Raw genomic sequence first — 23,797 nt, 5'->3', positions numbered from 1 at the left:
GACACGACTGAGCGACTGAACTGAACTGAAAACTAGAGAAAATTAAAATCACTCATAGTGTGTGTATGTAAATATAAATGAGAGGGTGATATAAAACATATTAAAAAACTGAGTATTCCAAACTTGTATATGATTCTGTGTGTGTATACACTGTATGTGTGTCTATATGCAAAATTGTGTATCTGTTGTTTTGCACTGTGGTTTTTTCAATTAACATCTCATAAGCATTTCTCTATTCAAATGCATATTTCAAGTATGCTTCTTAATGATTGCTTATTACTAAACTGTGTAGATACAGCATATATTATTGAGGCACCAATGCATAGTATCTCAAAATATGGCCCTGGAGTGAATGGTACACTCACAGGGCCTAGAGTTAAATCCTAGCATTTCTGCTTACTTCTGATATACTCTGGGGCAAATTTCTAGTATATGTGAACCTAAGTTCCCCTTTTTGTGAAAGAGGGTAATAACTGTACCTAATTCATGCAGGTGTTGTATATTGAGTATTAGTTGTATTCTCATACACTAGTACTTAGCATGATGCCTCACACAAGCACAACATAATAGAGGCTTAATAAAAAAAGATGATAAAATAAATATAACAAAATCTTACCTTTAGTGACATTTAGTAAATTCACAGTGTTGTGTAACTGTCCCATTATCTAGCTACAGAATATTTCTATGGCCCTAAAGAGGAACACCATACCCATTAAACAATTTATTCCTCTCTCTGCCTGCCCTTGATGATCATTAGTCAACTTTCCATGGACTTACTTATTCTGGATATGTCATAAATGGAATCATTCAAATGGCCTTTTGTGTCTGATTTCTTTGTTAGTATGTTTTCAAGGTCCATCGATATTGTAGCCTGTATTGATGCATTATTACTTTTTATGATGGAATAATCTACTGTATAAATATACTACATTTAATTTGTTGAGGAATCACTATACTATTTTGCATAGCAGCTGCACCATTTTGTGTTCCCACCATCATGGGAACACATGTATAGTCCCCACCATGTACAGTGCTTTAAACTTTGCATCCTTGCCAAAACTTACTTTATGATCTTGTTCTTATGTTAAAAATTTTTTTTGCCTAGACATCCTAGTGTGTATGTGAAGTACTATCCAATTGCGGTATTTTTATTTGTATTTCCCTAATAGCTAATACGTGGTTCAGCGGTAAAGAATTGCCTGATAATGCAGGAGACATGGGTTTGATCCCTGGGCTGGAAAGATCCCCTGGAGAAGGGACTAGCAACCCACTCCAGTATTCTTACCTGGGAAATCCCAGGGACAGAGGAGCTGGGCAGGCTACAGTCCATGGGGTCGCAAAAGAGTTGGATATGACTTAGTGACTAAACAACAAATAGCTAAAAACTCATGATGTTGAAGATCTTTTCATGACTATTTGAATATCTTCTTTGAAGAAATGTTTATTCATCCCCTTTGCCTGTAGCATGCTTTGATGAACAAAAGTTTTTAATTTTGAGAAAGTCCAGGTTATCTATTTTTAATTTTCTTGCTTTTGCTTTTGATGTCAAAGCTATGAAACTATTGACAGATCCAAGGTCATGAAGATTTATTCCTGTGTTTTTTTCTAATAATTTTGTGGCTTTAGCACTTACATTTAGGTTTTGCTCCATTTTGAGCTAATTTATATATATGATGTAAAGAAAGGGCCATTCTTTACACGCAGATATTGTTATTCCAGCACAATTTGTTGAAGGGACTGTTCTTTCTCCATTGAATAGTCTTGGCATCCTTATTGAGACTAACTGGCCACAAATGCATAGGTTTATTTCTGAACTCTCACTTCTATTTCATTGACCTATATGTCTGCCCTTATGCCAGTGCCACACTGTTTTATTACTGTAGTTTTTGTAGTAAGATTTGAAACTGAGTTCTCTAACTTTGTTCTTTTCAAAGATTGTTATGGTTATTCAGGGGTCTCTTGCTGTTCTACATGTTAGAATCTACTTTGCCATTCTTAAAAAAGAGGCCATTGCAATTCTAATAGGAATTTGTAGATAACTTTGAGAGTATTGTCTTTTTAACATTAGGTTTTCTAATCTATGACCACAGGATACCTTTCCACTTACTTAGGTCTGCTTAACTTTTCCAGTAGTTGTTTTTTTTGTTTGTTTGTTTTTTTCTAATCATTTTCAGCATATGGATCTTGCATCCCCTTAAATTTATTCTTAAGTGTTTTATTCTTTTTGATCCTATTGTAAATGAAGGTTTTTCTTCCTTTCCTTTTCAAATTATTCATTTATAGTCTATAGAGGGACAGTGATTTTTTTGTGTTAATATTGTACCCTGAAACTCTGCTGAATTAATTTAATAGCTCTAAAAGTTTTTCGTAGAACACCTTAAAATTTTCTATACATAAGGTCATATAATCTGTTAATTTCCCCTTCCATAATAATTTGTCTCTTGTCCATCTATCTAATGGTAAAAAGACTTTCTTTCACTGTATTTGAGACCACAGCTAAAACTAAAACTTAAGTATATTCATGAAATACCCAGGGATGTTAAAATGCATATTGTCATTCGTGAGATCTGGACTGAGACTTGAGTATCTGCATTTCTAACAAATTTCAATGTAATATTGATGCTATCAGTCTCTGGACTACCCTTTGGGTGACACACGTTATGAAGGAGAGAACTGCAGTAGAATGAAAGGGAGTTTAAGTGATGGAGTTGAAGTATTGGGACGTTGTAAGAACTTGAAAGATGTAAGTCTAAATAAACCTTTGTGTTTCTTTAGGTGTGGACATGATTTCTGAGCTTAAAAGTTGGTTTATTTTTGTTGCTTGCATTTATTACTCAGGTAATTGAAGATCAAAAGAGAAGCATTTAAAATTTGATTGTTCCTTTTTAAAAATAGAAATCTTTCCACAGAAATAGCACTTTCCTGAACTATTTTGTACAAAAGGAGCTGCTTGTAGGTCTCTTAGGTGGTTCAGGAAGTGTGTAGAAATATCTAGAGTTCATATATTTATAGTTCCCAGGTGGTCCAAATTGTTTCAAAGCATTTCACAATCATTGTTAGCTGTTTTCTTCTCACTGTGGTATTTATTAACCTCAATAAAGAAGCTGACTATTCTTCTATTTGAACTTCAATTACATCCCCAAATTCTTTTACTGAAGGCATGCAAAAGAAATGGTATAACCACCTAAAAATATATTGCTTCAGTTAATCAGCTGACATCATCTCTGATGATTATAAGGAAAGTCTACAAAATGAAGAAGTGTTTGTTACTTTTATAATGTTTCATCTAATTTAAAAAATAAAATGGAGTCTGAATCTGAAAGGTCTCAAGGCAGAAATTAACTGAATCTTCAAACAGTAGAGACACCTGCATTAGTGCATTTCAATTCCTCTGTCTTCATTTTAGTGAATAATTTGTTTTACTTGTCTGATTTTTTAATGAACTTCCCAATTAAAAGCAGATGTCATTTTTCACAGAACATAAATTAGAAACAATTTAATTACTAGCAGGCAAAATATGTATAAATAGTATTGAATTTGCCTGCAAGCATGGGGAAAATCTATAAAATGATGGGATTTTTCACTTTGTAACCATACGTGAGCCTTAACTTCTGGGTTAATTTAAAGCTCAGTGAACTGTGGACTTTCATTTCCAAGGGAAATTTAACTGAGAAACTTTCTCAGAAATGTTTATGGCCATCTAAGGGGATGAATTAAGAAAGCAAATAAAGAATATTGTACTCTATGATCACTAGGTTCAAACCTACCGGCTGTCACCTTCTTATGAAACCTTTATCAGCTCATTAAGTTCAAATGCTTAGAATTTTTTTCTGTTTTTTTTTGTTATGACTTTTATAAACATTCTTCCTATATTTTCTTTTTCTTCTCCTCTTTCTTGTCTTTTGTTAGCCGTTAAATAAAAATTTCCACAAAGCATGGCTTCGTAAAGTTACTATTCTAACTCAAGGTAATATTACTATCATGGTAATAATAGTGAAGTTGAATCTATTTGAGGTGGACACCTGAGGAGCCATGTTATTATGTCTTAATATGTTGTTTAGTCGCTCAGACGTGTCCGACTCTTTTGCAACCACATGGACTATAAGCCCACCGAGCTCCTCTGTCCATGGGATTTCCCAGCCAAGAATGCTGGATTGGGTTACCATTTCCTTCTCCAGGGGATCTTCTTACCCAGGGATTGAACCTGCACCTCCAGCATTGGCAGGCAGATTCTTTACTACTGGAGCTATCAGGGAAGCATGTCTTAATACAGTCATACCTTAAATCGTTATAATCTTTCTGTGCTAACTTAGCATCCATTTGGTGATATTCAGTTCAGTGACCTTAGATTTCTGTGACATTCTTTACTCCAAAGGCCTTCACTTCACCTTTCCACTCCTGTGGCCACACTTGTTTTTATGGCATTACCCAAAGTGCTCTCATCCTACTCTGCTTTCCTTTCACCAGTTTTTGGTCTTCCCTCTTTATACCATTCAGCATGAAAAAAGGCTATTTGTAAGTAAATTCAGTCACCCATTTTCTCTTCTTCTCAAAGAAGAATCACCCATCTTCCTGCTTCTCAAAGAAGATGAAACAGTTAGTACACTTTTTCTGGGTTAGATCTATTTAAAAAGTAAATAATCTATTATCATTCATCCTTATAAATTCTCTTCTTTGAAAGTGGGGAAGTGAAAGTTAGTCACTTAGTTGTGTTTGACTCTTTGATACCTGCTGGACTGTAATCTTCCAGGCTCCTCTGTCCATGGAATTTTTTGAGGCAAGAATACTAGAGTGGGTAGCCATTCCCTTCTCCAGGGGATCTTCCTGACCCAGGGATCAAACCCAGGTCTCCCGCATTACAGGCAGTTTCTTTACCATCTGAGCCACCAGGGAAGCACTTTATTAGCTGTTAATTCCCTGCTTTGTCCCCGTAACAACCAGTTTGAATCTTTCAGTCTCTTAAAATTCTCATCCAGCCTTTACCTAACTTCACAGTCACTGAGTCATACAAAGTGAAACCTCTTGATTCTTTTCTTCCCTGTTCTTTTTGTCTCTTATTCTATTTCTCTTCTCCAAATGTATTTCTCATTTCTCACTTTTCCAAATTTAAGCCTTTATCCATTCTTCTAAACCCCACCTTTCCAACCTCTTCATTTTGTATCTCTCTTCATTCTTAATACCTCATATTCAGTCACTCCTTCTCTTCTTTCTATTACATTTTAGTCTCTCACAAAATACAAAACAAGCATTGCTGCTCAACCTTTATGACATTATTCCACCTTTTTGTGACTATTCTGATAGGTTGCATCAGATCCACCAACATTTACACAGTGAAGTCCTAACCCCTGGTCTCTCAGAATGTGATTTTTTTTGGAAATAGAGTTATTGCCTATGTAATTGGTTAAGATGAGGTTATTAGAGTGGACCCTAATTCAATATGACTTATCAAAAGGGGCAATTTGAACACAGAGGCAGACATACATAGAGAGAAGATGATATGAAGGAACAAAAGGAGAAGATAGCCATCTACGTGGCCAAGAGAGCTGCCTGAAACAGATTATATCCTCACAGCCCTGAGAAGGAAACAATACTGTTGACACCTTGATTTCAGACTCCTAACAAAGGTCCATCTAGTCAAGGCTATGGTTTTTCCAGTGGTCGTGTATAGATGTGAGAGTTGCACTATAAAGAAAGCTGAGCGCCAAATATTTGATGGTTTTGAACTGTGGTATTGGGGAAGACTCTTGAGAGTCCTGGACTGCAAGGAGATCCAACCAGTCTATCCTAAAGGAGATCAGTCCTGGGTGTTCATTGGAAGGACTGAGGTTGAAGCTGAAACTCCAATACTTGGCCACCTGATGTGAAGAGCTGACTCATTTGAAAAGACCCTGATGCTGGGAAAGATTGAGGGCAGGAGGAGAAGGGAACGACAGAGGATGAGATGGCTGCATGGTATCACCAACTCAATGGACATGGGTTTGGGTAAACTCCAGGAGTTGGTGATAGAGAGGCCTGGCGTGCTGAGGTTCATGGGGTCACAAAGAGTTGGACACAACTGAGCAACTGAACTGAATTGAACTGAACCTCCAGGACTGTGACAGGATAAGTTTCTGTTGTTCAATTCACGGAGTTTTTTGTATACATGTCCTTCAGTATCCATGGAGGACTGGTTCTTCCAAGATACCCCTACAGATACCAAAATCTATGGATGCTCAAGTCTCTCAATCAGCCCTCCATATCCATGGATACCACATCCACAGAGTCAACCAACCACAGATCATAAAGATATTAGTATGTGTACTGAAAAAAAATCTGTATATAAGCAGATCCTTGTAGTTCAAACCCATCCTACTCAAAGGTCAACTGTACTGTTACATGAACCCTAGAAAATGAATACAACTGCTTCATCTGCTTCCCTTGACCTCCCCGCCCACTAATCCTTTACACGTATTGGGAAAAGCTGTTCTTTCTCAAGTAACAGATGGCTTGAAGCACTCTGTGCCCTTGGTGCCTGAGACACCACCTTCTCTGGTTCTCCCATCTGTCTGTTGGCTCCTTCTAAACCTTTTCCAATGCCATCTCTTCTTCCATTCTCCCTTTACATATAATGCTTAAAATTCGGCTCCTTTTATATTTCATATTTTGCTTGTATGAAGTTATCCAATCCCACAATGATAATATAGGGTTTATCTTAATGATTTCTGGACCTTTTAAAAGATCTCCAATTCTTATGTCTTTTCTCAACTCCAGTCTTCTTGTTAGAAGTTCCTGTGGAACTCAGTTTTATTGAGATATAACTGACACAAAATGGTAAGATACTTACAATGTTTGTCATACTGATTTCTTACACGTACGTAACATTGTGAAAGGATTCCCCCATCTAGTTAATTTACACATCCATCACCATATTTATCGTTGTTTTAATTATATAGTTTAATGTACTCTTAGCAAATTTCAGTTGTATAGTACAGTGTTAACTGTAGTCACCATGTTTTACATTAGATTCTCAGAACTTACTCATCTTATAGATGGAAGTTTGTTTTCTCTTACCATTGTCTCCTTATTTCCTCCTCCCCAGCCCCTGGCGATCACTTTTCTACTCTATTTCTATGAGTTTGATGTTTTTAGACTCTGTATCTAAGTGATAAAGAGACTTATTTTTATTCTTATATGAATAATATGAGAACATATGTCTAATAACTAAATAATCCTTTTAGATTTGAGTTTTTCTCAGAACCTGTTTGTAATTCCATAAAATATTCACAGTTTACATCTAATACCTCTGAGGGGTAAACAAAGTTCTGGGAAAAGAAAGTTATATTTGTTCCAAAACTACATTGCTTTCATTCATTAATTCATTCACTCATTCATCCATGTGTTCATTTATCCATTCGTTCAGAACCTACCATGACATTTGGGCTTCCCTCATAGCTCAGTTGGTGAAGAGTCTGCCTGTAATGCAGGAGACCAGGGTTCGATTCCTGGATCGGGAGGATTCCTCTGGAGAGGGAAATGGCAATGCACTCCAGTATTCTTGCTGGAGAATCCCACGCTCAGAGGAGCCTGGCGGGCCACAGTCCATGGGGTCGCAAGAGTTGGACACGACTTAGCGACTAAACCACCACGTTCAGTAAGTAACTGGGAACCCAGACTGAGAAAGACTTGGAGGAAAAACTCACAAGGGGACTTTTAGGGAATAATCAGAAAGGGTTAGGCACCTCTCACCCTGAATGAATTATCTGCAAAGTAAAGGGAAACAGTAAAGGGAAATTATACTGGTATGAACTTTGTTTGATCACAAAACGTCCTGTGGCTTGTTACCTGTCACTATGTAGTACTCTTGAAAACCAAATGGGTATATCCGTCAAGGGTTTTGCTCCTTCTTTGTGCCGTTCCTGCTGTCTGGGATTGAGGCGCGGCATCACTTAACCTTTATGGTAGCTGATGTTTGCACGCATTTTGCTTCTGCATTCCGAGAACAAGAAGAACCACTGGTTGTGTATGTTACCCACATATCTGCACATTTAAAAATGTATTTGAAGCTTCTGAGTATTTAGCTTCTTGTTGCTTTTTTAGGTTTGGGATCTTATTTTGCTTCTAGGCAACTTGATATCTCTGTTTTTTCACAGTCCTTTTGGATAGACTGTTCTGGTCTAAAAGGCTTAGGGTACATTCGGGAGAAATCTGTGAGAGTATTTGCTAATGGAATGTGAGTTTGTGTGAGTGTATATCCATGCACACGTGTGTACATGTGTGTCTAAAGGTCAGTGGTGAGTACTGACTGCAGGAGCTTAAGCACATTATTTCCAGAGAGGATCCAGAGGATGTCATAGACCGAATTTTTCTTCTTCACACTCAAAAATGTCTTCTGTGTAGCTTTGTACATTGCAGTCAAGGGCAATTCAGTCCTTTCAGTCACTCAGGTCAAAGAGTCTTGTTCTTCCTCTCACTCACAGGAAATCACCTGGGTCATGTCGTCCAAGCAGATCTAGAATAGCCTGTCATTTCTCATGACCTCCACTGTGGTCCTGGGGAATGACCCACCTCCATCTTTGCCTGGCTAATTGTAGTAGTTTCCTCAGGAATCACTGTGCATGCCTCCTTGCACCCCTCCACCCCCAAAGCATTCTCAAATGACAGCCCTGTGCTTATTTTATTTTTTAATTAAATCAGATCCTAAGCACCAAGGCTTCCAACAGCTTCAACTTTTCTCAGAATAAAAGATTTCAGTGTTTACAAGCCCCTGCCTCTGGATCCCCCCACTCAGCACCCACTGTGCTTCTCTTCCTGCTTCCTCCGTGGGGTGCTCAGCTCTATCACCCTGCCTTCTTGCTGTTTCTCCAGCCCAGCAGGAAGACTCACACCTGAAAGCCTCCAGCTGTGCCCTCCACCTGGAAAATTGTTTCTCCAGAGGCTCCCTTGGCTCGTCCCCTCACTTCCTGCCTGCCTTTGCTCAATCTCACTACTTGAAAAGGCCTGCCCTGACCACCGTACTTAACACTGCACACAGCTCCTGCTCTTCATAGCACCTGTCAGTGCCCTAACCTGCTCTGTGTGTCTTTATTCCACAGTGTGATCGTCTTCAGACTGACTAGACAAGGCACTGATTTATCAAGGTTTTGGGTCATAAACAAAATAAAACACGTTACACCGCCACCGTCACAAACATTGGCGCTCTCCTCTTACCCCACCACTTAATTCACTGGCCTGGATGGAGTATTTAGAAGAATTCTTGGCAGAGAATAGGCCTGCCAAATACATATCTGAACAAATGACTGCCTCGTAATTTTTATTGCTTTTATAAATGGGATCTCTATTAGAAAAGATAATTGTCTATTATTGCTATATAGGAATGTAATTGGTTTTCTTATATTGATCTTGCTCATAGCAACTAAGAGCCATTGTTCTTTCTAGTCTAAATGTGATGTTCCTTGTGGGTAAAATGTATGGATTCCCCCTTCCCAACGTAATCTATCCGATTTAGGAATATCTTCATAAGAAGCGAACGTCAAAATAATTTGATGTTCACCAATAATGCTCCCCGTAGTTGAATTGTGTGTTGAGATCCTGAAGATATCTCCAACAGATTCCCTAGAAAATTAAAAAGTAAGTCTTTTGAAGACATTAATATAAACTGAGATCACCTCGTCAACCAGTGGCACACTCTGATTGTAGGCAAATTGTGTTAGATGAAAACGATTTGGCCAGCTAGACTTTATTAATTTTGATTTTAAAAATGGAAATATCAATACCCCCCAATCTAGCTCTGCTCCTTACTTAATCAACTTGAAGAAAATGTGATTAAGAGGAACAAAAATCTAAGAAAAACAAGGACAAGACACTAAAGAAAAAATAATGATTCTCAGACAACACAAATCTTGGGACAATTTCTTCCTGACTTCCCGTGTAATTAAATTTTTATCTAAAAACTGTGTTGAACCAAGGAAGAAGAAATAAATGTCTTTCTGCTCCAAATGTTATTTTGAAGATTTTGCTTATGAGTGTAATTTGTTTTGATTTTATTTGATTTAGAAAATTTATTCTGCCACACATCCTTTTGCTTCAGTCTTAGCAACAAGCACCCTTATCTGTGTAGCTGAACCACAGGCTCCACTTGGTGGCCAAGCACTGAACAGAGTAAAGGCAACAAGAAACTTCCAAGCAATGTTTTTGGGTTTTTCTTCCTTGCATCTTTTGAAATATTTGAATGGACTGAGAAAAAAGAAAGCAGGAACTATTATTCAAAGATGACTTTGATGACATCTGTCATTTCTGCTGTAGACTGTCAGTCCTAATCCTGGTAAGGTAATTATGGAAAATATAGCTAAAAACTCAAAATTTAATGAGACCTGAAATCCAGGAATTTGAAGCACAGCCAATTCACCATTGAATTCATTGAATTTATAGATGATTCACTAGAGAAGCAGAAACATGTATGAAATGGTGGCGGCTGTTTTTGCACAGCAGGGAAGTAAGGCTCAGGAAAGCAAAATGCTCTGCTGGAGACCACTTACAAAGTTTGGAATAAAAAGTGTATTTTCATTTCTCCTCTCTTACCTGCAGTCTCTCCTTGAATCAATAGCTATGATTTCTGCCTTACAGCTAGGAGGTGAAACACCGTACTTCTTTTTATCTCTAGGTGATACACAAAAACGCAGCTTTCCCCTGTTTGCAGTCTGTCTGTGTCTTTGCTGAAATGTACCACAGTGAGGTCAGAGTTCAGATGGTCTGTGGACACTGAACTCGGTACTCATCCAAGAGCAAGATGACCCTTGCTTTTGTATAGGCCAGCTACAGATGCCCAGGAAGGGGGCATGAGAAGAAACTGTCACCCTGTTTGCAATCCAGCTCAGCACAATCAGAGACTTTCAGCTTTTCAAGGGCTCACTGCCGCTCTCCAAAAACATAAACATTTCTTCCGAAAAAATTTCCTGCTCAAAACAGACTTTCAAATATTCTCTGATTAAAATTGCCAGGTTTATTTTGTTTGTACCATCTGTTAATGCAATCATGTAAAATTCTGTGATTTGATGTCAGTCGATGCTGAACCAAATGGGACTGCAGACTTAGAGACTGAATGAGAAATGAGCTGTATCTAATGAGATGTCCTCCGAGGTGGCCCTGCTGCGGGAGCCACTCATGAGCTGGACACATGCTTCTGCCAGACGTGTGTGATGTGGGCCAGTCGTCTCCACACTGATAGTTTCTTAGTCGTTTACAGATATGCTCCCTGTTGTTTCTTGTTCCTCTTCTCCCACTTAAAAGTTACATTCTGAAGCCAAATTTATGAAAATATTTTACCACATGGTGTTGGGTCATTTACACTCACCCCATCCACTTCATCAGGAAAGCTTTCATGTGAATAATAGTTTACTAAACATATTGTGAGTATATTGTTTCTGTTCCATTGGAGTGGCTAATGTTTTACTTTTAAAATTGGCTGGATAGTTTTTATACAAATCCATAATTTTATTTGGAAAGCTAACCTGGGACTGTTAAAAGAGGGGGGGGAGAAGAAATCATTTTTCCTTTCTTATCTATCAGCACTAATCCTCTTAAAAGTACCCTTTCAATCAAGAGATCCAGGAGAAGCTCAATTTCCTCAGCAAATGGAATACTGAAAGGCACAGTTTAAAAGGGTTACTACTGTGAGTGAAAAAGGAAAATAATGGAATGACCTGTGGAGACACCCTGAACCCAGGAACTCAGAGTGCCACACAGATATGCACGTCCATCTGTCAAACTGAAAAGCCAAGGAAATGGCAGGCTTTGACTTTCTGCTGGTGGGGACAAGTACTGGAAATATTTTATTGCAAAGTGACTGAAACCCAGTCAGAAGTTTAACACTTATCAGGCAGGCGGCACTGGCTTAGAGAAAACGGACAACGGTATTCTCCCCTGGGCTCCTCCAGCCTAAACAAACAGGGATAACTAAGTTTTAAAATAGTGTGATGGATTTGGATGACTCAGGAAAGTTTTGTCTTAAAAAAAAAAAAATAAGAAGAAAAATGGCTGGGGAAATACATTATCAGAATGGTATGGAAGCACATAAGAAACTGCCTATAGATTGCCCAAAGAAAACAGAACCAATTTTCTGAGAAGATTGAATAGAAATATTGAGTGAACCTGGCTTCATTTACTGCTATAGAGTTCATGTGAAAATGTAATTAAGAAGACTGGGGATAGAGAATAAGAAAAGATAGAAGGCACAAAATGGTCCTTTACAGTTTCCTTGGAAGGTCAGAGCCGCACATTATGAAGCACAAAGTTAAAGTGGGTTTGCAAAGACTTGGCTCTGCTCCAGAAGTCTCTCTTTAATGTTGTTTGCAAAATTTATACTAAAGGCAGATTTATGAACTCTGTTAGAGAACAGGTATTTCTCTTCTTATTCATAGAGAAGAGCTTTATTATTTTGGTTCAGTTGCTAAGCAAAATATAGCTTGAGTTTGACTGTAAATTTTCAGTTATATATTTATTTATTTAGAAATAATAAGCCTTCTGATTGCAAATCAGAAGATCCCAGGGTCATATAAGGACTGTTATCAGTTTCAAGGCCCTATCCAGACCTTATGGTTTCACCTCTGAAATTCTACGTTAATGTATTTCATCTTTTTGTGGTGTCTAAAGAACTGTTTGTCACCTCTCTGCAGAGCTGAAGCCTGGATACTGGTTGAGAAAGCAGGTTCTAGAGTGAAGCTAGCTGAATTTAAGTCCTGGCTCTTTCACTTACTGGGCTTCCCTTGTGGCTCAGCTGGTAAACAATCTGCCTGCAATGCAGGAGACCTGGGTTCAATCCCTGGGTTGGGAAGATCCCCTGGAGAAGGGAAAGCCTACCCACTCCACTATTCTGGCCTGGAGAATTCCAAGCACTGTATAGTCCATGGGGTCACAAAAAGTCAGACATGACTGAGGCACTTTCTTTCTTTCTTTCACTTACTAGTGTTGACCTCGAGCAAGTTCTTAATCCTTCTGAGACTCAGTTACTCCATCTGTAAAATGGTGGTAATAATAGTTTCTACCTTGTTGGGGTATGGCAGAGATTACACAGATACAGAATGTAAAGCATTTAGCACAGTATTAGCATACAGCAAGAAGAATCAAGCCTACTCTCTTGTGGACAGTTAAGATACCAACACCAGGCTGAGCATGTAATGGATATAACCTACCTCTCCATATCCTAACCTCCTCTTCACTTTCCTTCCCTCTTGTTCTCTGGGCCTCCATCAGCTTCTCCATATTTGTTAAGTGGTCCTTCTCTAATGAGGACAGAAGATTTTGGTCAATGCCAATTTTTTGAAAGAATTATATCTTCATATATTAAGAATTTCTTACTTGAGTTCATTGAGGATGAATGTCCCATAGATCTTAAAACAAACAGAAAATGAAAGAATGGGTCCAAAGATAGGAAATGGGATTATTTAGTAGCAGGAGGAATTAGGACAAAACAAAAAAGGAAACAAAGATTTATGAAAGCAAGTGAACCCAAAGCTGGTTCAGCTGCTTTTAGCCACAACTACAGTGTTTCTCAATATTGTTCCAACTGGAGCATCGACCACTGAAAGTGTTTCACACCACATTTTACTCCAGGACCCTCAAGGCACGTTCAGTTCAGTTCAGTTGCTCAGTCGAGTCTGACTGTTTGCAACCCCATGAACTGCAGCATGCCAGGCTTCCCTGTCCATCACCAACTCCCAGAGCTTACTCAAACTCATGTCCATTGAGTCAATGATGCCATCCAACCATCTCATCCTCTGTCATCCCCTTCTCCTCCCGCCCTCAATCTTTCTCAGCAACAGGGTCTTTTCCAGTGAGTCAGTTCTTCGCATCAGATAGCCAAAGTATTGGAGCTTCAGCTTCATCATCAGTCCTTCCAATGAATATGGACTGATTTCCTCTAAGATGGACTGGTTGAATCCCCTTGCCATCCAAGGGACTCTCAAGAGTCTTCTCCAATACCACAGTTCAAAACCATCGATTCTTCAGTGCTCAGCTTTCTTTATGGTCCAACTCTCACATCCATACATGGCTACTGGAAAAACCATAGCTTTGACTAGATGGACCTTTGTTGGAAAAGTAATGTCTCTGTTTTTTAATATACTCTCTAGGTTGGTCATAACTTTTCTTCCAAGGAGCAAACATCTTTTAATTTCATGGCTGCAGTCAACATCTGCAGTGATTTTGGAGCCCAAAAAAATAAAATCTTTCACGGTTCCCATTGTTTCCCCATCTATTTCCCATCAAGTGATAGAACCAGATGCCATGATCTTAGTTTTCTGAATGTTGAGCTTTAAGCCAACTTTGCACTCTTCTCTTTCACTTTCATCTAGAGGCTCTTTAGTTCTTCTTCACTTTCTTCCATAAGGGTGGTATCATCTGCGTATCTGAGGTTATTGATATTTCTCCCAGCAATCTTGATTCCAGCTTGTTCTTCATCCAGTCCAGCATTTTTCATGATGTACTCTACATGTAATTTAAATAAGCAAGGTGACAATATACAGCCTTGATGTACTCCTTTTCCTATTTGGAATCAATCTGTTGTTCCGTGTCCAGTTCTAACTGTTGCTTCCTGACCTGCATACAGGTTTCTCAAGAGGCAGGTCAGGTGGTCTGATATTCCGATCTCTTTCAGAATTTTCCACAGTTTCTTGTGATCCACACAGTCAAAGGCTTTGGCATAGTCAATAAAGCAGAAGTAGATGTTTTTCTGGAACTCTCTTGCTTTTTCGATGATTCAACAGATGTTGGCAATTTGATCCCTGGTTCCTCTGCCTTTTCTAAATCCAGCTTAAACATCTGGAAGTTCACGGTTCACATGTTGAAGCCTGGCTTGGAGAATTTTGAGAATTACTTTGCTAGTGTGTGAAATGAGTACAATTGTGTGGTAGTTTGAACATTCTTTGGCACTGCATTTGTTAGGGATTGGAATGAAAGCTGACCTTTTCCAGTCTTGTGTCCATGGCTGAGTTTTCCAAATTTGCTGGCATACTGAGTGCAGCACTTTCACAGCATCATCTTTTAGGATTTGAAATAACTCAACTGGAATTTCATCACCTCCACTATCTTTGTTCATAGTGATGCTTCCTAAGGCCACTTGACTTCACATTCCAGAATGTTTGGCTCTAGGTGAGTGATCATACCATCGTGATTATCTGGGTCAGGAACATCTTTTTTGCATAGTTTTTCTTCTTGCCACTTCTTCTTAATATTCCGCTTCTGTTAAGTCCATACCATTTCTGTCCTTCATTGAGCCAGTCTTTGCATTAAGTGTTCCCTTGGTATCCCTAATTTTCTTGAAGAGATCTCTAGTATTTCCCATTCTATTGTTTTCCTCTATTTCTTTGCATTGATCACTGAGGAAGGCTTTCTTTTCTCTCCTTGCTATTCTTTGAAACTCTAAATTCAAATGGGTATATCTTTCCTTTCCTCCTTTGCTTTTCACTTCTCTTCTTTTCACAACTATTTATAAGGCCTCCTCAGACAGCCATTTTGATTTTTTGCATTTCTTTTTCTTGGGGATGGTCTTGATCCCTGCCTCCTGCACATTGTCACAAACCTCTGTCCATAATTCTCCAGACACTGCCTATCAAATCTAATTCCTTGAATCTATTTGTCACTACCACTGTATAATCGGCTTCCCTTGTAGCTCAGTCAGTAAAGAATCTGCCTGCAGTGCAGGAGACCTGTGTTCAATCCCTGGGTAAGGAGGATCCCCTGGAGAAGGAAATGGCAACCCACTCCAGCATTCTTGCCTGGAAAGTCCCAAGGACAGAGGAGCCTAGAGGGCTGAAGTCCATGGGGTCACAAAGAGTTGGGCACGACTGAGTGACTAACCTTTACTGTATAATTGTAAGGGATTTGATTTAGGTCATACCTGAGTGGTCTAGTGGTTTTCCCTACTTTCTTCAATTTAAGTCTGAATTTGCCAATAAGGAGTTCATGATCTGAGCCACAGTCAGCTCCCGGTCTTGTTTTTGCTGATTATATAGAGCTTCTCCTTCTTTGGCTGCAAAGAATATAATCAGTTTGATTTTGGTGTTGACCATCTGGTGATGTCCATGTGTAGAGTCTTCTCTTATGTTGGTGAAAGAGGGTCTTTGCTATGACCAGTGTGTTCTCTTGGCAAAACTCTATTAGCCTTTGCCCTGCTTCATTCTGTACTCCAAGGCCAAATTTGCCTGTTACTCCAGGTGTTTCTTGACTTCCTACTTTTGCATTCCAGTCCCCTATAATGAAAGGGACATCTTTTTTGGGTGTTAGTTCTAGAAGGTCTTGTAGGTCTTCATAGAACCGTTCAACTTCAGCTTCTTCATCATTACTGGTCAGGGCATAGACTTGAATTACTGTGATATTGAATGGTTTGCCTTGGAAATGAACAGAGATCATTCTGTCATTTTTGAGATTGCAACCAAGTAATGCATTTCAGACTCTTTTGTTGACTATGATGGCTACTCCATTTCTTGTAAGGGATTCTTGCCCGCAGTAGTAGATATAATGGTCATCTGAGTTAAATTCAACCATTCCAGTCCATTTTAGTTTGCTGATTCCTAAAATGTCGGTGTTCACTCTTGCCATCTCCTCTTTGACCACTTCCAATTTGCCTTAATTCAGGGACCTAACATTCTAAGTTCCTATGCAGTATTGCTCTTTACAGCATTGGATTTTACTTCCATCACCAGTTGCATCCACAACTGGTTTTTGTTTTTGCTTTGACTCTGTCTCTACCTTCTTTCTGAAGTTACTTCTCCACTGATCTCCAGTAGCATATTGGGCACCTACCGACCTGGGGAGTTCATCTTTCAGTGTCCTATCTTTTTGCCTCTTCATTGTTGTTCATGGGGTTCTCAAGGCAAGACTACTGAAGTGGTTAAGCCATTCCCTTCTCCAGTGGACCACATTTTGTTAGAACTCTCCACCGTGGCCCATCCATCTTGGGTGGCCCTACATGGCATGGCTCATAGTTTCATTGAGTTAGACAAGGCTGTTGTCCTTGTGATCAGATTGGTTAGTTTTCTGTGATTGTGGTTTTCATTCTGGCTGCCCTCGGATGGAGAAGGATAAGAGGCTTATGGAAGCTTCCTGATAGGAGAAACTGACTGAGGGGGAACCTGGGTCTTGTTCTGATGGTGGGGCCATGCTCAGTAAATCTTGAATCCAATTTTCTGTTGATGGGCAATGCAAGTTAACCTTGTAAAAGTACCGAGAAGTGTTACAGTAAAGAAACGTGCTTTATTTTGTTTACCTCATGTTATTGACCAATACACAACACTGACCAATAACATTTGGAGAAAGCCTCTACTATTGTTATATTGGAACTAGGAAACAGGAATTCCCATAAATAATGAAAAATTTTAGGGCATTAATGAACCATGGTAAAATTGATGGGCAAAAACGTGGGACCAATATTTAGTGAGTGCCTATTATGTGATCAAAATTATGCTAACTGCTTTAGAAATATTTGCTTTTCCCAGTAAGGTTAAGATCATTGTTTTTAAGTGGTAGGGATATTTACAGTGCTTTACAAAATAATGTCATGGCACATATTAGCAGTCCTTAAGTGGGGACAGATAGCTCTTAAAAGAAGGAGAGTTTTGAGAACTCATGTAGCCCATCTTCATGCCTAAGAGTGGTCCTTTTGTACTCACTGAGAAATTTGGAGATTCTGAAGTCTCCTTCCCCTCAATTCCCTGGAATGTAGCATCGTATGCAGACCTATGAATAGTCCTAGTTCTACCACTTATTGGATACATAACCTTGAATAACATACTCCTTTGAGCCTGTTTAAATACTAGGAAAATAATAGCGTGTAACCTAAGTTTGTGAAGGTTAATATTACAAACCATACCTTATAATTGGTAGTCAAAAAATTGCCATTCTGTTAATTTGCAGTACTTATTCTTGCATCCATTAATCAAAATATTTTTCTCTTGCACCGTTATTAGAAGAGGTTATATGGAGTCCATAAAATAATATGCACAATTTCTATTTCCAACTTCTACCAACTGTGATTTGAAATACTACAATTTTGTGTATGTATATTTGTGTGTTTGTAGAACCAGCATATATTTAATAATGTTAAGTATATGTAATATCACATAAAACAGCAGTTTATGTATTGTTAAAGGAAAGAACTACATTTTAATTTTTCTTTATATTCCTAGCATGGTCCCAGGTACACAGTATTTTGCTGTCATGTGAAATGAATGAAAATAATAGTGGTAAATTGCACTAAAATTATGTTTTATACAATATAATATAACAAGTGTAATTTATTAACAGGACATTTTGCACTGCGGAGCTAGCCAGGATAGAGTCAGACTGTGGTTTTTAAAATTCAGTGCTAATTTTGGATGCCTTAGCAAACAGCCTATGCTTACAGCTCAGTCTCAGCTGACATGGGTACCAGAAAATTCACTGACAAGACTCCTATGTTGGAGATAAGCATTATTCTATGAAACTAGATATGGCTTCAGTTCTTTTGCAAGAAATTTGAATTTCCCTTCTAATAGATTGAATGTTAATATTTTGGTGTACTTCAACTCTTTATTTTCTTTCTTCTCTGTATACTGTTTTACCTTTAGTGTTTTTCACCCTCATGCAGTAGAAAGTAGAAAACTGCCTCTTTTCGCTTTTTGAAATGTTTATAAATCATTGATCATGAAACATTGAGAGGTGAAGCCAGGGTCGGGAAGGAGAGAGTACTGCACAATAACAGCTATTAACTTTGTGGAAAAGAACAGATCTTGATTTCAGTTCTAAGTATAGGCAGATGCACAAACAATAGCCATAAATTATGAGCCTTCCCTTCCTTTCTTGTGCATATTCGCCTACATTGCCAAGGAGACTGAACTGTGGGAGAGAGAGGTCCTTATACTACTCAAGTGAATAAAAGGTAAAAATGAGTTAGAGATTTAAAAACGCTGGTATACCAAAAAATGACCATATTTGGGGTATATTTTCAGATAGTGTTAAGGGAAATGGCAGGTGACCTGAATTCAGGGCAACTAGACCCTCCATCACGTAGAAGACGATGGCACCCCACTCCAGTACTCTTGCCTGGAAAATCCCATGGGCGGAGGAGCCTGGTGGGCTGCAGTCCATGGGGTCATGGAGAGTCGGTCGCGACTGAGCGACTTCACTTTCACTTTCCACTTTAATGCATTGGAGAAGGAAATGGCAACCCACTCCAGTGTTCTTGCCTAGAGAATCCCAGGGACGGCGGAGCCTGGTGGGCTGCCATCTATGGGGTCACACAGAGTCGGACACGACTGAAGCGACTTAGTAGCAGCAGCAGCAGACCCTCCATCACTCACACATCTCAGTTGACCTGCCCCTTTCTACTATCAACCCTCTTTTTTTTTAAGCTTCTTTTCTGTGTCTCTTTTTAACCTACCATGTTGTGGTACTCAAACCTAGAATGCAGCATTTACTGCTTTATGATCTGAAAATAATGACAGGTTTCTTATACATTCAACACATCCCGCTGTCCTCTGGGCCTTACCCAAGATTGCCGTTTATTTTATGTGTGAAAGCAACTGAAGAGTGCTCTCTTAACAGGAATGGAATGCTGTGGTCGAGACGCTGAAGAATGAGGCGCTGGGGCTTCTCCTCTCCAAGGAGCATGTGCAGAGCGAACACTTACAGCTCTCTAACCAGAAACTGAATCAGCTTCAAGAGGAGTTTGGTCAGCTCATGGAGGAAAGGAAAAGCTGGTTAAAAAAGGCAAATGAGTTTTTTAACAGTGCAAACAAGGTGAGTGTGAGGTGAAGTTGGTCGTTTCAGGTCATCAGAGCAAACCAGTATGAGATCTATTACGTCAGCAGGCTGGCGCACATCACAGAAGTCTCGGGTCCACATAGAGTTTCAGAGGTGACAGCAGCAAAAAGGAGCTTTTATTCCCCTCCGTAACTAAAACTAAGAGACTCTGTGCTTTGACATGTAAAGCGTCACTTAAAAAGATCAGGGAGAATTTTATCTCCGTGCTCTCATTGGTCTGTTTGAAGTGGACACCTGTGTGCCAACACGTCAGTGTTTCTCCTGGAGGAAGGGAATTATAAAATATAGCAAGGTTAAAAAAAATAAAACCCTGAAACTGTTAACAAAAAAGTCTTCCCGTTTTTAAAATCCTCTTTCATTTATTACACAATGATACACAAATATTGCAGGCTTTTGGCATGCAAATCATAGAGTTCTGCTTGACTGCCCTGCCTTGGTTTGTCTTAGATTGGAGTATAGTTGATTTACACTGCTGTGTTACTTTCAGTTGTACAGCAAAGTGATTCAGTTATACATACATATATATCTTTTTTTTTAAGATTCTTTTCCCTTAGAGGTTATTAAAAAATACTGAGTATAATTACCTGTGTTATACAGTAGGTCCTTATTGGTTATCTGTTTTATATATAATAGTGTGTATGTGTTAATCCCAAAGTCCTAATTTATCCTCTATTCCTTTGCAAATCAGCCAAAGGAAAATATTGTCTTAGATTCTTTCCAGGCCTTTTTGAGTGGAAGAAATATTATTTCTCTTGTTTGAGTCTTTTAAAATTGATTGTAGCTGGTGGCTCTGAGTGGTAATGTTCATGTGCTCATGTCACTTAAGTATCTGAAGATGGCAATATTTTTTGAAAAATTCTCTGCCTTTCTCAATGAACATATACCTTCAAATTGCCTTATTAGAATTAAAGCTTAAATTTCACTGTTGTTTTTAAAACTGGTCAGTATGGCAGGAAATGAATGGGGAACCCCAAAAGCTAGATATATTGTGATTTAAGGGCCTGACATCAACAAACTGAATACAATGTCCTGGTAGATATGAAAATTGTTACTTAATTTTAAGTTTGTTTACTAGTAGGAAACATAGAAAGCATGCATAGTAAAGTTCCAAAATAGAGGTGCTAGGATTATGGTAGGGACAACATGTTAAAGAAATATTTGTCAAATTATTTGTTGCTTTGGATTTCTTTGTTTTAAGAGAAGAAACAGACATATTTTCTGGAGCTGTTGAGCTAAGTAAATGATAAGTGCTGGTTTAACTTCTTTTCAACAGTCCTATTTTTGAATAAGAGATTTTTAAATTTCTTATTCTACAAATTATACTCTTATTCTACGAAATGAGTTGGTCATCTGCCATTTAATTAATGCTGTTTCTAAGGAAAAGAATTATAGAACATTGGGTTACAGTGAGATGAAGTTTCAGCACAGGCCCTATACTTTATAGTCCTGCAAAAAGTAGAGTTTCTCTCTGTCTCATTCTCACTCTCTTACTCTTGCTTTCTCTGCTCTCATTATCTGGTAACTTGACAAGGAAATGTTTCATCTTACCTTATTCCTGGGTCTTGAATAAGAAGGAATGATATCTTTTGCAATAGTAATGTTTAAATAATTGAAGAATAGAGTGGTTACTTTCTCAAGCTTATACAGTAATTCAGGTCGAATCCTAACAAATCCTATTTCTTAACCCCAAAGACTTGACTTCTAGATCCCATTTCATCATTTGAATGCCACAGCATTCAAGTTATAATTAGTTCAATCGGGACTTATCCATACCAAGTTTATCCATACTATGGAATTCTCTACGGCCAAGTGGTGCTTAGGTGTAGAATTCCTTCTCCCTTCTCAAAACATCAGGAAAATAATTTTCAACTCCAAATCTAAGGATTCAGTTTGAAAGATGATGGAAATTTTTACCTTAGCAAAAATAGAAGCTGGAATTTAGAAAGTGGACGTTTAAATCATGATTCTTGAAATGAATTATTTACCATATTATTAATAAGCAATAAATGGTTAAATAATGCATGAGCTTCCCAGGTGGCACAGTGATAAATAATCCACCTGCCAATGTAGGAGGCAAAAGAGACGTGGGTTCGATCCCTGGGTTGGGAAGATACCCTGGAGTAGGAAACAGCAACCCACTACAGTATTCTTGCCTGGAAAATCCCTGGACAGAGGAGCCTGGCTGTAGGGTCACAAAGATTCAGACACCACTGAGCACAGGCATGTGGTAGGCCCCAGCTTCTAAGATGAAATAATATAGTGAGTAAATCCATTTAAATTAAAGAAAGAAACTCGAGACTCGTAAATGGTATTTTTCTTTCTGATTTATATTGTCGAGCCTCCAAATTCTATAAAACTCTTACTACTTTACCCTATTTTTGGGCATAGCACTCATAAATAATCCTAGTTACAATAAAGCACTGGATTTAAGACATTATTATAATTTTTAAATCCCTTAAAATATTTTTTTCTAGTCTGAAAGTTTTGTTTTCACTATTACAGTTATATTTTCATTTTACATCATCAATTTATCTCTGAAGCATTGAGCTTTCCTTCTGAAAATTCACTTCATTGTGCCTTGAGTGGGCCAGGGTTTTTTGATTGTGGTTGTCTACATCCTTAATGAAGCCATGCTGCCAACAGCCGGGAGGAGTCTGAGGCTTTTTACACAACTTTCTAACTAACATCTTTGCTTGCCACAGTTCATGGATGCTCACAGAAGACTCTGTGACTTCTGAATCAGTTTTGAAAGACTTCACTACTCAAAGCCAAAGCAGTAACCAGAGTGTCAGAGGTCACATCAGTTCCCCAAATCCCTGTTTCTCCTCCAGAGGCAATGCAGATGGGGCCCTCTGAATGAGGGCATCACTGCAGGGAAGAATCCTAAACTTGGGGAATTAGCTGTTTTGTAACAAACAGTAAGCAACCCTGCTCTTTGTCTCAGGGGAGGACATTTCCTCAACCCTGGAGGTTGCAAATCCAACACTGAGAATAGCCCAGGTAAAGAGGGGCCAGAGTCAGAGTAAGTATCCATCTTACTTACACACAGTAAGATGGATAGAAGCAGTGGGGATTTGCCCCTCATATGCAAATCTGGGTATTGGCACTGTGAAAAAAACAGGACATCAGGGCTTAAAAAAAAAAGAAGAAGAAGAAGAAGAAGAAGAAGAAACTTGGGTGGCTCAGCTGGTAAAGAATCCAGCTGCAATGCGGGAGACCTGGGTTCAATCCCTGGGTTGGGAAGATCCCCTGGAGAAGGGAACAGCTACCCACTCTAGTATTCTGGCCTGGAGAATTCCATGGACTGTTTAGTCCTTGGGGTTGCAAAGAGTCAGGACTGAGCAACTTTGACTTTCACTTTTCACTTTATCTCGAGAACCAGTTTCATGCTTGATAAGTGAAATCATCTTTTAGCAAGCAACCTCTTGTTCCAAGTTTGTTAAAGCTAAGCCAATATTCTTTAACTTCTGTGTCAACTACCAGTGTGAAAAAATGTTAGTGCCATAGGTAGTATATCAATTAGTGAATGTGACAGCTTGAGTATTTTGCTCAGTAAAAAGCAAAATATACGATTTTTAAAATAACCTTTAAGTTGTTTGAATTTTGTTAAAAAGGAATGAATGTCATAATCTCATCTGTAGAATGGACTATTCCTAGTAAGTTTTCCATGTCATATTTATTCTTTTTTCATCCAGGTTTTTATCATGTGTATCTGGTATATTATGTTGCAATCATCAGGAAACCCCCTCTTTTCCTCTTCTTTCCTCCTCTTGTCATCTGTCCCTCTCTCTACCAATTCTATCCATATCTAGGGATGTTCTTATTTACTAGAGAAAAGTCACAAAGTCTTTTCAAATTTAAGTTGCTAAATAGGTAGGGTGGCAAATTTATGAGAACAATTACCCTTTTTCTTTAGGGATTCATTTATTTAATAAATATTTATTGACCAGCTACTGTGTGTCATGCTCTGTTCTAAATGCCGGGACTATAGCAGAGAATAAAACATGCAAAAAGTCTGTAGCCA

At 38.6% G+C, this 23,797-nt stretch overlaps 1 protein-coding gene across 8 annotated transcripts in view; it reads left to right on the top strand.

Annotated features, from left to right (window-relative positions):
- Nucleotides 1–23,797, top strand: part of CCDC141 (coiled-coil domain containing 141) — a 225,572-nt gene that overhangs the window by 109,838 nt on the left and 91,937 nt on the right. For 7 of the 8 annotated variants that reach the window (XR_015148410.1, XM_086360957.1, XM_086360952.1 and 4 more), the window contains one exon: nucleotides 19,555–19,749. The exons of the other annotated variant lie outside the window; for it this stretch is intronic. Coding sequence is in view for 6 of the 7 variants with exons in the window: in XM_086360957.1 (XP_086217083.1) it covers nucleotides 19,555–19,749 (195 nt within the window). In the remaining variant the exon portion in view is untranslated. The remainder of the gene's footprint in view (nucleotides 1–19,554; nucleotides 19,750–23,797) is intronic. 8 annotated transcript variants of the gene reach the window in all.

The sequence above is a fragment of the Bos grunniens genome, chromosome 2 (genome assembly GCF_055505025.1).
Source record: "Bos grunniens cultivar Pamir isolate PY7600 chromosome 2, Bosgru_T2T1.0, whole genome shotgun sequence".
In the NCBI taxonomy this organism is placed as follows: domain Eukaryota; kingdom Metazoa; phylum Chordata; class Mammalia; order Artiodactyla; family Bovidae; genus Bos; species Bos grunniens.
Note: the sequence above shows the minus strand (reverse complement) of the source record. Positions and strands in the feature narration are given on the sequence as shown.